The 16,050-nt window shown below is 36.1% G+C and overlaps 3 protein-coding genes across 5 annotated transcripts; 2 read left to right on the top strand and 1 right to left on the bottom strand.

Annotated features, from left to right (window-relative positions):
* Positions 1–1,013: 1,013 nt before the first annotated feature.
* LOC120778123 (homeobox protein Hox-D3) lies at positions 1,014–5,610 on the top strand. The gene is made up of 3 exons (XM_040109830.1): positions 1,014–1,807; positions 1,861–2,985; positions 4,210–5,610. Exons 2-3 carry the CDS (start codon positions 1,892–1,894, stop codon positions 5,156–5,158), a joined length of 2,043 nt encoding a protein of 680 aa, XP_039965764.1. The 5' UTR covers positions 1,014–1,807; positions 1,861–1,891; the 3' UTR covers positions 5,159–5,610.
* A 658-nt stretch (positions 5,611–6,268) lies between these two features.
* Positions 6,269–9,531, bottom strand: LOC120782598 (ribosomal protein S6 kinase delta-1). Its single transcript, XM_040114953.1, has 5 exons — positions 9,356–9,531; positions 8,495–9,293; positions 7,494–8,433; positions 6,956–7,175; positions 6,269–6,896 (listed from the first exon to the last, which is right to left on the bottom strand). The coding sequence occupies exons 1-5, from the start codon at positions 9,449–9,451 to the stop codon at positions 6,663–6,665; spliced, it is 2,289 nt and encodes a 762-aa protein (XP_039970887.1). The 5' UTR covers positions 9,452–9,531; the 3' UTR covers positions 6,269–6,662.
* A 791-nt stretch (positions 9,532–10,322) lies between these two features.
* LOC120766494 (centrosome-associated zinc finger protein CP190) lies at positions 10,323–16,006 on the top strand. 3 transcript variants are annotated; one of them, XM_040092049.1, is made up of 4 exons: positions 10,323–10,546; positions 10,964–11,408; positions 11,474–13,819; positions 13,990–15,027. In XM_040092049.1, the coding sequence occupies exons 2-4, from the start codon at positions 11,007–11,009 to the stop codon at positions 15,025–15,027; spliced, it is 3,786 nt and encodes a 1,261-aa protein (XP_039947983.1). In that variant the 5' UTR covers positions 10,323–10,546; positions 10,964–11,006. The 3 variants fall into 3 exon arrangements, with proteins under 3 accessions (XP_039947983.1, XP_039947992.1, XP_039948000.1); XM_040092058.1 differs by lacking the exon at positions 10,323–10,546 and adding an exon at positions 10,840–10,901; XM_040092066.1 differs by lacking the exon at positions 10,323–10,546 and having other exon boundaries at positions 11,007–11,408; positions 13,990–16,006.
* Positions 16,007–16,050: the final 44 nt, after the last annotated feature.

Consider the following 16,050-nt stretch of genomic DNA (forward strand, 5'->3'; position numbering starts at 1 on the left):
TCTTTTTCAAATTAGATAATTAAATTAAATTAACTCGCCTGGGTCAAATTTGATGTTGACAGTCAAGGAGGAGGTTCAGATCGAGGAATATTCCTACCGGGAACGGCGTTCTCGGGGGAAGGTATTCTTCAACAATGCTTTGCAAACTTTTTGCTCAAAACTTTCATTACAATCATCTCGGGCCCGGTTTTCTCTTTACGTCCCTGAATCTTGAATGTATGTAAACATACCGACATATAATAAACAGAGCGTTTTATTATTTTTTTAACACCAGAGTTTCTGTAATTAAATATATAAACTTGCTTGGAACTGCTTCGTATGCGAACAACTGTTGTTGGATTCGGCTCATCTTGAAAAACCCATACAGACTGCTATTTAGATACTTTCGGGCTCATACACGTAAATCCACATATGCCTTAGGTTTTTGTAGCACTTGACTTGTTTTCAGAATTATCTTACCAAAAGTACGCAATGGGTTACAATTTTAGAAAACAAAAATTTTCGAATTAGTTGAAAAGAGATCATCAAACATTTATTTTACTGAATATGTATTTGAAATAAATGCAATGAATTAATAATTTCTTACCTTTAAAATGACGAGCGTGTTTTTACGCATACTACATTTTGATTTCATAACATATTTTACCACCAGGGATACTATCGAATCCAAAATTTTCGTCAGTAAATGCAAACGTAAGTACATAATGCAGTGCGCAAAATACAATACGAGTCTGTGCAAGCCAATCGTGAAAATCAAATAGCTTTAACGCTTACACTCTTCGCACTCATACATATGTGATCGACCATTGCGCTCTTACATACGACAACGTATTGGTGCACAAAAATATGATTCTGCGATTCGTCTACCCTTAAGTAGCCGCAATGCACGATACACAGCGAGCGGTCAGCCATTGCAATGCGCTGATTGGTCGAACGGCAACCAAAGCCAATTGATGGCTAAATTGGGTATAAAAAGGCAATCATCGTTTTGTGGGCACAATTAAGGGCACAGACTTCGCTAGAGTTAGACACGCGTTGTGTAAACGGTGAAATCAACTATTAGCAATCAGCAATACGCGCTAACAACATATATTCAGACATATGTTTCGTGTGTGTCAAATAGTAGTTTACGAAATTGTTGAGAAGTGTTGACAGTTTACTACTGCTAGCGAAGAATACTAGTTGTTTTTTTTTATTGAATCGACTTAATTCCTTTAATTAAAGCGCTTTGGTGACATGAATTAAAACTCACCCGAAAGCGGGATCGCTGCAAAAATGTGCATATCTACGTAAATGGAAAAAGTTTGCGCAGATCTGTGTGTATAAGGAATGCGGTACAGAGACTTTGAATGGCCGAACGTCTGAATAATCAATTGCGACCGTTCTGCGATAAATGCAATTAATTAATTTACAACAATTTAATTTTGTGGCCTGCAAAAGCTTCGGAGTGTTTAGTGTAGCGCCACAGCTATCAATTGCTTGCAGTTATATTAATTGGTTTTGATTTAATTTTCACGCGCACATTGATCAGTTCCATTTGGATTAATCGCATAGCGAATATAAGTATACGGGTAGACATATGTATACCTGATAGCTAATTGATTGATCCTATATCTAAGGTGAAATCGCTTGAATTTTCAAAAGCACCTGCAATAATGACATCGTCTAAGTTAATAAAGAAATCGGATTAAATCAACATATTTTATCGAAGCTGGGAACATATGCTATAAATACCAATATACTAATAGATATGTATACATGACAAGGGCCGTAAACTTTGTCAAAACATTTTAAGTGAACTCAAATAACGATCGCTTGAAGGCTAGAAAAAAGCATCTGAACAACACCTGAATTATCTATACGCACATACGCTTCCATTTTTACCTTACTGATGTTAGACACAAACTATTGCGCCAGTGCCGAAGTAGTGAGTGATTTTCAAGTAAACATGGAGCACACTACCTTCGATGATCAAATTTTTAACGATTTCTCAGGACCGCTTAGCCCTTTGGGCGCCAAGCCGCTAGCACCAAATGTCAACGGCGTTAACTCCACTGGGGCACATGGCGTGCATCCTGTCATGCTAGGACTACCGTCAAACTCAGTACTACAACACAATAGTAGCGGCGAACTTTGTAACCAACGATTACCCGACTGTAATACACTACTGCCTGGAGGTTCGCCAAAGCTAGATCCCTATAAAACCCCTGACTATGGTCAAAAATTGGAATACAGTTCGGTAAATAAAATGGGTTGTTATTCGCCCACTCAGAAATATGAATACATCACAACTGTTGCGCCCAATGGCAATAATCCGCACAAGCTCGATCATCATTCAGCACATTCACAACAATACTCGGCCACACCGCCTCCTGCACCAGCCAGCGGTGGCGTCGCTAGTCCTAATGGTCTGATGCATCACAAACAACTACACAATCACCATCAAACGCCTATGCTAGGTGACTATCACACACACATGTCAGCGGGTAGTGGCAAAATCGACTACTCGCCAAATTCTGTGGCAGCAGCTGCCAAGTTGGAGTATGAGCAGCACATGCAACAGTTGTACGGCTCTAGCCCCCATCACGCCCCACATGGCCACGACGGCAATGTCGGCACGGTTACACTCAACGGAAATGAAGCTGTGCAACAAGCAAATGGCTTAATCTCCGGCAGTGTGACGCACACTGGCAACAGCGATGGTGTCCTAATTAATTCCAACAATGGTACCACAAGTGTGGTAGGCGTTACAATAACTGCAAATAATCAAACATCAGCAGGCAACAATAACAAGCACAAAAAAGCAGATGAGATATGTCAAATGGCATCATTAAGTTCTAATGGTGGTGAGGTGAATTCAAATGGTAGCAGCGGCAATGGATCCAACGGCAACTCCAACAGTGCCCAATCGTCGACACCGGCAGCAAAAAACAAAAATGAGAAAAAGAAGAGCGACCCCAATGGCATCAAGAAAAAGAAAACTCGGTAAGCAATGAAATTAATAATAAGTATCAATATTGCCAATTGTTGGATGTAAGAAATCCATGCGTTTATATGCCATGTTAATACCAAACTTACCCGCACAGCGTGCGGTGCTTATTACTTTTTATTACTACACATCAATACATACTATAATTACAAACATACTGGTAGATGGAGTTTATTATGATTTTACATATCGAGGGAACTGTTATCCAGTTACATTTGAGGAAAGGATTTTCAAATATGAAATCAACCACTGATTATTTCAGATAATTATTGCATGAGTTCATAAATTTCTACAACAACAATAAACATATCAACATTTAAGATCCCCCCAACTGCTGCTGGGTTATATCCGATTCTGGTGAACTTAAAAAAGCACTATTTTTGCCGTGAAATATTCTCTAGCTAACGCTGGTCCGTTCAGTTTAAATCTTGTAGGTTCTCTCCATATATCTAATAACATGTAGCCGCACAGGGAGTCAAGGGGGCCGTCGCCCGGGCGCAACGTCTTTTTTCAAAAATGGTATTTAAAAACTCCAATGCGGGCAAAAATTCCTGCAAATTGTGTCAAAAGTGTACAAGATATATGTAGGGCGAAAATGGGGTTTTTCTATGGCTTTTAATAAGATGTCTTGTAAATTTACTATCAATTTCCTCAAAAACCGCATTGTGAGAATTTTGGAACTTCAGAATTTGAGTGGCTTCGAAGACATTTTGTAAAAATTCACATTTGTTCGAACTACCTCATGAAACTTGTAGTTAGGTAGATAAAGAGGGGCGGCAGAACATCCTTGGCCCCGGGCGCCCGAAGTTGTAGCTACGCCACTGTTCATATCGATATCTCTTAAACTAAGGGACTAGTTCGCGTATATATGGACAAAGAGACTAAACCGACGCAGCTCGTCATGCTGATCATTCATATATACATTTTATAGAGTCTCGGACGTTCCCTTTTGGGTGTTAAAAACTTCATTGTAAACTTAATATATCCTGCTCAGGGGACAAAAGAAAAAACACTTCAAAAAACCACACTTCTTTATGCAGATCATTTTTCGACAACCATTAAACTTTCAAAATACATGGACACAAATTCAAAAGTTCAAATAACTTAACCTTTACTTACACTTTATATAAACAAAAAATGTAAGAGCAATAGAAAACTGATAAAAACATGCGCAAATTTTAATTACATCTCTCAATTCTTTGATTTCCGTTCACTTTTAGAACCACATTTACTGCCTATCAGCTGGAAGAGCTAGAGCGGGCTTTCGAGCGAGCTCCCTACCCCGATGTGTTCGCCCGTGAAGAACTCGCCATCAAATTAAATCTTAGTGAGTCGCGCGTGCAAGTTTGGTTTCAAAATCGTCGAGCTAAGTGGCGCAAACACGAGCCACCACGTAAAACCGGCTACATTAAGACGAACACACCACCGACATCTTCGATGAACACGTCACTTGGGCCGCCATTCGCTACATTCCCCCAAACCACAACAGTCACGCCGCCTGGCAGCATGGATAGCTGGACAAGCTATCAACCGCCATACGAATTGAGTCCTCAATTCAGTTTGTTATCACCGGCCGCCAGCCCATACGGCACCTACTCCAGCCAATACGGCACTTACGTACACGAAAGTCAACTATTCCCGATGCGTCACTTTGAATATGGCAGTCCGCCACGACTGGAGATGAACGGGCCCAACAGTGGCGCCGATGATGGCAGTGCATCGCATAAAATTCACGCAACCGAAAGCGGCTATGGCACATCTGCAATCGATGAGGCCACTGCGTCGGCGCATATGAGTGATCACAATGTCGTTGTGATGCATCATCAGGTCACAAGCAACGGCAAGTATTTAAGCAATGAAGAGGCAAAATATGTAAGTGTGGGCGGTGTGACACACACATTAAACCCGTTGGATCCGCATCAATCGAATGGTGGTTGTCACATAGCCGATACACAATCGCACACACACGATAGCAATATAGCGATAAAGCAACAACACTATGGTAGTATTGTAGCTGGATCGGTAAATTCTCAAAACATTGAGGAAGCCTGCCATGATGGCACCACAACTAGTATACAAACTGTGATCAAAAATGAAGATCACGGCAGTGGGTCAGGCCAGGGTGCCAATGTGACACATAGTTATGTGTTGCCGCCTTTTTTGCACTAAAAGAAATGCTCTCACATCGAAAACAGCCACACCAATATCATCAACAACAGCAAACACACTGGTCGCTACCGCCAGTTGGACCAATAATGCACGACACTCAAAGGCGACGGCATATTCTACGAAATACCAGCTACTCACGAAGTTGTTTTCAGCGTCCAATTTGAATGCAATTGAGACAAACAAATTCTAAAGCCAGCTAGAAGCTTCGTGTATATGGGAAATTTATCGTGATGAGCATTTCAAAATATATATATGCATATTATATACACTTTAATTTGATAATTTAGGTTCCTTTTTGTTTCTAATATTACATGTTCATGCATGAGTAATACATATGTTTGTAAATAAATACATACATACAAGATATAGATATAAAAAATATATATAGGAATGTACATATGAACGGTGTAAAGTTAAGTTATTAAAATGTAGTAAATATACAAGCAACAGAATCCATAGTCTTGCCATTTTTTCAAATAGTTAATACTTATGGTAGTTGCTAATCGTCTAATAAGTAAACTGTTAGGTAGTAGAACCGTAGAAATTAATCGAAAAAGCGGGAAACAAATATCCAAACATTCAATTGATTTGGTTTTTGAAATGTCATACCTGTTGTAGCGCATTCGTATGTGCCTTATTACTGTATTAAAGATAGTTTAGAATATATTACTGATGTAAATTTTTCATTTAGTCCTAAGAACTTAAATGCATTGCGAAAAGGCTTTAGCTAAAATACAAACACACAAGAATTGTTGTATATATACTATGCATATATTACTTTATTTTTTTAAATATTCCTTTTTAAACATTTAAACGCAAACTGTTGTGAAATTGACAATACTTTTATGTGTATAATATAAATTGTACAATTTGTAAAACATTGACACAATTTAGTTTTTCTACACACAATATATTTATAATAGAAAAATTAAGCTTTTTGGAATAGTAATAATTACATAATTTTTTAATTGAGTAATTCGTATGCCATAAATATTTAGGGTTTTTAAATATTATAAGAATTTTTAATAACAAAAACATTCATTTTGGTTAATACTTTTAATTTAAATTTGTTTGTACTTTCTAATAAGTTTAATAAGGAACAAATAGATAAAAACTTGTTTAGAACATTTTCACTAAAGGAAAATAAAAAAATATTGCTGAAATTGTATTTCTTTATCAAATAGTTACAGTTTATCCAAAATTCTCCTTTGTTTTTAAAACATTTGGTTGAAATTGAACTGATATTTTAATAAATTTTTCCTCAATATAGAGCTAGTAATATCTACGGGAAATACTTTCGCTCAGTTGCCGGTAAAAATAGCAGAACACACCGAAAGAAAAATGGTTTAGATAAAAATATGTTTCAATTGTTACATCGGGGCAGCAACTACTCTGTAACCGAGAAAGCATGCAACAAAAATTATTTATAAACTTACATACGGGTACATACATATGTATGTATATATGTATTTGTATTATAGTTTTTATATGCTTGTATATCAGTTTATGTGTCGTTATTAATATTTTTGTGATTCAAATCATTGCGTTGCAAAGTCTGCCAATCCGTACCGATGAAGAATGCATGATTTTGTATTTGTTCATAACCTGCACGATGCTCTGGCGTTTGTTGCAAGAGCGTTTCTATCAAATCCTTAGCACACTCCGATATTTCAATATTTTCGGGGTATTGTACAAAGCCGTACAAATCAATGCTGCCAGGATGTGCTAATTTGAAAGACTATAAAATAAATGAATATATAAATTTGTTTGAACAAAAAATTTAACTTATTATCTTACGATTCCTATTAGTAATTCGTAGAGTATAATACCATAACTCCACCAGTCTGATTTTAATGTGAGTGGACGTTCAGGAGCCACGTAGTGACCGTCTAATGCTGTCTGACAGTAAGCTTTGTGCATATAATTATCGGAATCACTGAGCCCTTCATTTTGATAAAAATACGTCAGTAATAATTGACCTTTTGAACCAAGCAGCAAATTATCCATGCGAAGATCGCTAGCATATGCGAATATTATAAAACAATATTTGTATATTATATACGTATTAATATAAAACTGAACTACTTGAAAACAGCTGAAAAGGACATTAAATGTCAGATTTATGTAGTTTGTATAGTTAAATTTTGTATGCTGCAGCGAAAGCACTGTAGTTTATAGTTCTGGTGTAAATATTACTGTGGTTATTTTTAAAAATTTTTAAGATAAAACAAAACCAAATTCAAAAAAATATCGGAAACTATTTTCAACAACAATTTTAAGCTTTTTACATGGAAATTTCTTAAAGAGAAATATTATAAATTTGTTTACCACTCACCTCAATATAACACCTTTTCCATGCAAGCTGTGTATAGCAACCGCTAACTCTCGCATCCATTGTTTTAAACTAGCTTCTGGAATTTGCGAGTGTTTAATAATACTCTTATTCATGAGCGGAGATGATTGGCAGTCTAAATTTCTAAATGATGTACCACCCATTTTATCCGTCTCCTGTGTTATGTCTTCCAATTGTTTTATCTGATGCAATGTTTTGGACACTGATTGGAGCAGTTTATGGGACGAGCGCACTAACTCTCTAAATTCCTCAGATTCAGAAGGAACTATGAGTTGATCATTTGCTTTAGCTGTACTGGAAAGGCGAGTATCTTCTTCATAACCGTTATTGTCGTTATAAAAACTTTCCGCAACAACTGCCGACTCATTGGTGATATTTGATGTTTGAGAATCCACATCGTCCGGAAATAAAGCAGAGAAATAATTGCTTCCTCTCGACGCTACTGTCGGTGTGTATGATCGCACATAGTCATACAGACGCCCACCTTCCGCATGGTTTAATAGTAAGAAGATTTTCTGTTCTGACTGAAAGAATGCCAATAGATCTACCATAAAAGGTACGTGTTGTGGCAAAAAAACGGTTTGTGTAGGTACATTACTGGATGGTTTTTCAATGCCTTTCATCACATATGTTGTTCGTGGTTCAGGTTCTGTCACACAATAAACCTGCATTACACTCTCTCCTAGAATTTTTAAGACTTTATATTTGGCCAAGTGGTTCCATGGACGTTCGAGATATACAGAAAGTCTGCCATCAACTGTACACTCTGTCACATCGATAGATAACTGAAAATTCCTCGTACCGTGCCAAACTCCAACTTTGGAATTATTAGTCAAAATTTTCTCATATATGTCGTCTGCTCGTGCAAGATATTTCGAAATTTTAGCTTTTGCAATGAATTTACGATCATCATTGGTATCATCTAAAAAAAAAATAAGGGTAGTTTATGAAAGTTTAATTTATCTTTTAAATTTGATTTTAACCTTTAGACCCAATCAACAATACTTCAACGCCACGCTTATAACGCGCATGAGCCTCCTGAAATTCTAAATTTGCTTCGGATTGAACTGCTTTACTAAATTCTAATGCTGCTTCATAAATATAGTCGCTATCTTCACTTTCAATTGAAGCCATAGGCGTTAGGAAACGTTTGTAATCTTTGCAAGGAGTCTCCTCCAAGCTAACATGATCGTTTAATTTTGGTTTGCTTGCATTTTCCAAATCTAATGCCAGTGAGTTACTACCATAATCGTTTAAATGTGGTTTTACGCCAACAGTGTTCTGTTCATCTATATTTTCCAATTGCGTGTTCAAGGGATCAAGTGAGGCGATGCTGACGTCTATATCATAAGGGTCGTAAAGTAAATCAAGTGTATCACATATTTCCGCTATCGCTCCACCTTTAAGACAATCTTCGGTATACAATTGATGCAACGGTGATGCCTTTTTTGTGGCCCTTAAGTTATTTTGATTACTATTTGCAACTACTCCCACTACGGTTTGTTGCGCTTCACTAAAGAACTGTGTGAATGCATGACATTTGTAGAGCGCCGGATGTTGCGCAGCGAAATCCAGTAGCTGCAAAATGTATTCCTTTCGCCGACATATAACATTTGCGTCGAACCGTTTGAAAAAACTACAATCTGTTGGTTCAGGAAGCTGCCCTGGCAATTTAAGACTACGATGTCGACGTGATAGCTCTCGATGTAAACGTTTTATATCATGAAAACGTTTCCAAATTGTTAAGCAGGTTAGAGCTTGAGGTAGAGCCCTTGGAAATACCTATTGAAAGGAAAAATATATTATATATCTGAAAAGCATAATAGATTTGATTGAATAGTTACGATTGAAGTAATTTTGTATATAGTATAACCGGCTTTATGGGTTAGCGTGTCCGTAACTGTGAAGCTATGAATCCAACCACCAAGATTGGGAGTCATTTTATTGTATTACTTTCCTTATTTATTTACAAAATACTTTTATCAACTTGGCATATTATTTATTGATATACATGAAATGTGAACAGTTTTTGTAAACATATGTTAACAAAAGTGTGCTACCATATTAAAGAATTTAATAAAAACCTTGTAGACAACATCTTTACCGACAAGCATCAGTGGCAACTATAATTTGTTACTTTTCTTTGAAATTATTATAAAAATTTTGTAAAGGTAATTAATTTCGAATAAGGGAGCAAAAAATATAAATTATAATTTATTTGTGCACCTACAACTAAAAATGCCCAAAATATTTTCAGAAAACATTCGAATGTTCACTAACAGATTACAAATACAGATAGTTAACATTTAACAGGAACAAATTAATTTATAAAAATTAATACAGCCAGTGTCTAAATTGAAGGTTTGCGTTAATTTACAGGTATATGTATAACATATATAAAAATACCTATTCTTGAAAATTTTTATGAAAACACAACTAATGTTTATATGTGCTTCATTCGTGAAAATGTCAAAAGCCACAAAAAAGCTCCAGCAAAAGTAACTAAATTGTATGTTTTCAATTTAAAGAACCATTATATTTAGTCATTTACATTATTTTCAAAGAAACTGTTATTGTTCCTTCAAAAAACTCTTCATATTTATTCACAGTTATTTAAGGATAACGAACTTTCGATCTGCAAAAATTGAGTTGAAGAAAACCTTGGTTTGGTTTTTACTGCTTAGTAAGGTTTGTCGTGTCTTTAGAAAATGTGAATGCTTAGTTTTCCAAATACACACACCTTAAAATGGCGCACAATGGCGTTTCGTTCATTCGACGTTAAGTCGCCATATTGGTTCTTGTTTTCGGAAAATGTTAAACGACGAGTAATTTTTTCGTTTTCTCTGCATTTTCGTAAAATTCATTTTCGAGCAGCGGCATAGTAAAAGGCAAAAGCAGATTAAAATAAATTTGCCACAATAATAAATGTTGTAAACATTTTGCATTCGAATTTTGACGTTTTGTAACGCCAAGCCGTTAAGTTTTATCAACAACTATAATAAATCAGACAAGAAACGAGAGTGGAAGTGAGAAAAGTAAATCAATAAAATTTTTAAAATATATATTTAGATATATTTAGAATATTACTCTATGGTAGATATTTACAATAGTGTAAACGGAATCGAAAGTAACTAATGTGATAGTTGTTTTTATTGGAAGAACTTTTTATAGTACTGCCTCCAATATATCTACATGGCTATTGCAGTACAGTTTCTCGTACTTTGAATGAGTACACCGATTTAGTTAAGTTCTGTGAAGAAAGTGAATACACGGGTACGCAGTGGGGGTACGAGCGTTTCAACTGATTTTGTTGTGCTTTTGGTAGAACTTTACTTTTGCTTTATTGTGAAAGCTACAAAAATTTATGCCCATGCCAAAAGTGATAGATTTGTAATTAACTCTTTGTTTTTATGTAGAATGTCGATGTAATTATTTATCTGTGTATTTTATAGGTATTAAAATATCTGTTCTAATCTGGAAAGTTACACCACTGATATGGGTGAAATCAAGTCGGTAAAAGTGGACAACTGGGGTGTCTTCTTCCTTCAGAAACTACAAAATTTTTTCAACAAGACCGACTACTGTGATCTTACACTACAGTTTCGAGACAATTCCCAACTGAAGGTACACCGCTTAGTGCTTAGTGCTTGCACAGATTATTTTAATGTACTGGAGCAAACATGCGAAATGGTAGACGATGCGCTCATCATGCCTAATGAATTACAAGCCGATGTTGTTGTACCCATTGTCAACTTCATGTACACGGGAACATTAGAATTCGAGCTAAAGATGTATGGTAAGCTGTTACGAACAGCCAAGGATATGAACATGACAGTTTTGCTTAAGTTGCTAGAAGCACATCGTCGTACGATGGAAGGTGTAAACCGCATGCAACGGGTATGTTTAAACATTAGTTCTATATATGTATAAGAAATTAACTAATATCATTTAAATATTTACAGCCGCCTAGTCCGAAACCATTGCGTCGTCGTGTGCCTGTAACTGGAAATTTGCCTTCACAACAGCCCGGCGTTCAACAACGTCGTATATTAACATCGCCAAATAGTGTTTCTGGTGTTCAGCGTCGTATAGCGCAAACAAAGTCGGTTAGTACCAATGCATCTTCATCAACTCTGGCAACTGCACAAAGTCAATATCGCCAACAAATAGGATCAACTTCTCTAATAAAAACAAATAATGGAAATAGCTCTAATACAGGTCAATGTCGAACACAGTTTGGCAACCAGTCCATACAAGAATCACATCAAACTACTATTAAACAAGAGCCAGAAGAGCCATCAGCGACATCGCCATTTGAACAGTTACGTAAAGGTTATAACAATAATAAAAGACCCGCCAGCAATACTTTGATATCTCCGCCAACAAAAAAATTAAATATTGAAGATGTAAAAGAATTTGCTGAACAACAGCGAATGAGAAAGCAAATTGCTGCGGAATACGGTGATGATCAAGGCGAGTATGAAAGCAGTATGATGGAAGATGATATACATAATGATGACGATGACGACGATTTAGCGACTTCATCTGCTGCGGCTACAGCAGCTGTCATGCAACCATCCACATCGCGTCAAACGCAATTACAACATGGCGCCACCACTATCACCATTAACCAAAATGAAAAGCCTCCTACTATTGTAGTCAAAGATAGTTCCAATTCCAAAATGAATCATGCTAAAATAATCAAAGAAGTACTGCGTCAGTATCCGCATTTAGTAAAGAGTAATAAAAATATTAAGTTAAAGATAATGCCTAGCTCTGGTGATCAACCACAAAAAATTATTGTAAAGAAAGAGCAATTGGAAAGCATTACTAGTAATACACAAAGTCAGTCTTCGTCTCAATCGCAATCAGTTCTGCGGGGACAAGCTTCCTCACAAACTTTATTGAAACCAATGGAGAAGTCTCAAAATAATTTGAATCAAACAGTGATGCAACAGCCAGCAGTACCGAAAGTTTCACCGTCAACCACATCAACAACGCCTACCAATGTGAGTGTTGGCAACGTCGCAACATCATCCGCAGTTCCCGCCCAAAAACGCCGGATTGATAGTAAAACGATGCATGCATTAATTGCATTAGGCGCAGAAAACACCACTGGGCCTTGGTTGTGTCTACGTTGTGGAGTTAATGGTCGTCCAATAAGTATTCCATCGTATCGCGGCTTTCGTCGCCATTTGATCAACACACACAAAGAACAAATCGATCCAGCTTTATGTGAACATTGTGGCTGGCGTTCAAGCACTAAACGTGAACTCCATTTCCATATGGAAGTTGAGCATAAAGTAAAAACTACTTCATACACTTTCCCGCAATGTTTGTTGTGTTCTAACTCATTTTTAGACACAAACGCACTGAATAAACATATGGTTGAAGCGCATCCAGATGAAAATAAACAGCAATGTATTTATTGTAACAAAATATTTGCACGCGAGCTACAATTATATAACCACATGAAAACTTACCATAAAAAGCAGGCTTTAGAAGACGGCATTATAGATTATTCGGATGAAGAATTTTCGGAATCGCAAGACGCCAATGAAGTTATAAGAGCACCAGACAATGCATCAAAAGAAAAGAAGGAGTCGAAGATTAAAATAATATCCGATATTAGTTTACCCAGCGCCGGAACGATAATCAATATGGAGAGCAGTAACGTGTCTACTGACATAAATGCACAAGTAGGAATTATAAGTGAGCAGCAGGAATTTATGGAAACAAATGAAAGCGCAATTATAGCTTCCGAACCAAAATTCGTTACTGTTGATGGCAACGAAATGGTGTTGACCGATGAACAACGTCAGGAGATAATGGCGCAATTGAACCAAGATCATGGCAGTGGTGGGGTTGTAATGGTATTGAATGAGCACACTGAGTATGCTGCGGAAACAACGGCGCTAAGCGAACATCAAGACAATATGGAAAGTGGCAGTGGTGAAAAGGAACAGGCCACACAGCAATCTAATATCGAAGCTGAACCAGAACATGACGATGAAGCAATGGATGAAGGAGTTGGAAATGTAACAGCTGAAAATGCATCTGCAGTTGAAGACTTCGACGATAGTCAAATTTATAGAGAACTCACTGATACCCAGAACACACACGACGATGCAGAGGAAACTTCAGACGTAATTAGTGCCACAACAGTTAATGACGATAAAAAAAACACTTCCAGCGGAGGTGCATTAGACGAGAGCAAGGAATCAATAGAGAACTTGGAATGGGCTGAAAACTTGATCAGTGCCCACGAGATGGCTGACCAAGAAATAGAAGCTAAACAACAAGTAAAGGTACATACATACAAGTATAGTTATATTCACACATATAAAATTCTGTGTGACTGAAAACTGTATTTATGTACATACATATGTATATACTTGTACATACATAAAATTTGTTCTCTATTAAACTAGTGTGTGTTAATAATTTAAATTTTATGATATTTAATCTAATATTTTAGGAAAATAAAGACGCCGATGCAATAAACCAAAAGCTAAAAGAATTGACTGGAGACTGGTCAGAGGACGAAAATGATGAAGAGCAAGAAGCTCCAGCAGCTGCTTCAAACACAGAAATAGAGGCAACAGAAAGTATGGAAAATATATTGGAAGAAAAAAATAATCCCATTGAATCCAAGCAAGAACGAACAATAGAAGAAAATGCTGAAGTTGCTGAAAAAGTGGGCAATAAATCCATGGAACAAAATACAGTCGACACCGAAAGTGACATCGCAGGTACATCTGAAGACAATGCAATTCTTCAAGATGATAATCCCGCATACGAAAATATGGACGTAGACGATGCCAAGGGAGACGAAGATGATTTAGATATGCTAATGAAAAATTTACATAAGGAGGACACAGATGCAACTGAAATAGAGGGCGAGGAAAAAGAAAACGAAGGCCAGAAAATGGATGAAAGATCTGCTGAGGATCTTGAAGTAGCAACACAAATTGAAGATATTGCTGCTTCTTCGAAAGACACGACATTGGTCGAAACAGACAACATATCAGAAGAAGAAAGTAAAACGGATATTACCATTAATGCTGGTATCGCCAGCGACAGTTCACTCCAGCGTGAGATGCTACAAGAACTTAATATAAAAGAGGAATTCATTTCGGAAAGCTCTGCAGCAGAAACTAAAATAGCAAAAGCATCGAGTGTGGAAACTCCGGAACCTTCTAAAACAGAGGTAAAATCAACTGAATCCAGTGGAGACACTGAAGTAGACGACGATAAGGATACAGATGGAGTCATTGCTGAGAAGCCTGATAACAGAGGTGAACCTGTTGAAGATAATGGGAAAACTGTTGAAAACACCATAAAAGATGTTCATGCAGAAACCAGTGAAGCAAGCAAAGATAATATCGAATCAATAAAAACGACAGAACGTGTAAACAGTCTTATTAGCGAATGGGCTGAAGATGAGGAGGAAGACGAGCAAATAGTAGCTCCTCCTGCAGCAACAATCACAACAGAGGAAGAGGGAACACTATGAGATCTAGATTTAATTGCAATGTAAGTTTTAATCGGAATAACATAATTTTAGATACACATGCGTTGGCGCAATACAATATGGATACATAAATATTTACATAATAACTAAGCTGTTGCAATATTTTATAACCTCTAAATATGAAATAAATTCCTTCTAACGTTGCTCTATAAATTAATTGAATATAACTTTGCGCAAGGTTTACTTCTGTCAATTCGTCTATTCGTAAATGCATTATTTTGAAATTGGTTTAATTGATTGATTTGACAGCGTAATTAAGAAGATTCAATCTTCAAAAATTAATATTAAAAATATATAACTATTGTTTGTTGTATAGATGTTTAGTTCGCATAAAATGTTGGGAAAATCCTTAAATGGATTGATATTTGACATAAATTGTTGATCTATTCTAATGTCTTGTTTTTTTTCATCAAAAACAAAAAAATCATGTGAATTGGAATATTGTATATAAATATATGAATCACAATAATATATTGCAATTAACATATTTAATTATAAGTACATAGCATACACACCTAGATATTCTGAAAAACGATATAAACATCAATAGCAGAGAAATTGTGCATATAATTGCATATAAATACAGAAACAATTAATAATAAGAAGTTTAATTAAGTTTTCCCGAGATTAATTTTTAGACTTATTTACTAACTTAGTCTATAAATATGATTATTCATGATTTTTGATAGTTTTTGTAAAAGAGTGAATTTTCCACCAATACATACATACATACATACATACATACATAAATAACCACATATTTATAATCAAAACGAAAAAATGAATTCACTCGATTAAATGTATGTACCACGATGTATCAACTTATTTTTATAAATCTATCAAAAGCTCGAAGTTTGGTGATTCAGTTGTCAATATAACATGTCAAAATAGATCTTAAAAGTCAGTTCTAAAAGAATATTTGTTGCGACGATTGAGAAATAAATACATAAGTTTACGGATACTTTTCAAATTAATTTAATTTCGTTAAAAAATGCGTGTAAAATA

Source organism: Bactrocera tryoni, chromosome 1 (genome assembly GCF_016617805.1).
Source record: "Bactrocera tryoni isolate S06 chromosome 1, CSIRO_BtryS06_freeze2, whole genome shotgun sequence".
In the NCBI taxonomy this organism is placed as follows: domain Eukaryota; kingdom Metazoa; phylum Arthropoda; class Insecta; order Diptera; family Tephritidae; genus Bactrocera; species Bactrocera tryoni.

Coding starts and splice junctions, on each gene's coding strand:
- LOC120778123 (XM_040109830.1), top strand. CDS start 1,892: ATGTTAGACACAAACTATTGCGCCAGTGCCGAAGTAGTGAGTGATTTT. Junction 2,986..4,209: donor ATCAAGAAAAAGAAAACTCG/GTAAGCAATGAA, acceptor GTTCACTTTTAG/AACCACATTTACTGCCTATC.
- LOC120766494 (XM_040092049.1), top strand. CDS start 11,007: ATGGGTGAAATCAAGTCGGTAAAAGTGGACAACTGGGGTGTCTTCTTC. Junction 11,409..11,473: donor GTGTAAACCGCATGCAACGG/GTATGTTTAAAC, acceptor AAATATTTACAG/CCGCCTAGTCCGAAACCATT. Junction 13,820..13,989: donor AAGCTAAACAACAAGTAAAG/GTACATACATAC, acceptor CTAATATTTTAG/GAAAATAAAGACGCCGATGC.
- LOC120782598 (XM_040114953.1), bottom strand. CDS start 9,451: ATGACTCCCAATCTTGGTGGTTGGATTCATAGCTTCACAGTTACGGAC. Junction 7,176..7,493: donor GGAAAAGGTGTTATATTGAG/GTGAGTGGTAAA, acceptor CGCATATGCTAG/CGATCTTCGCATGGATAATT. Junction 6,897..6,955: donor ACGAATTACTAATAGGAATC/GTAAGATAATAA, acceptor TTTATTTTATAG/TCTTTCAAATTAGCACATCC.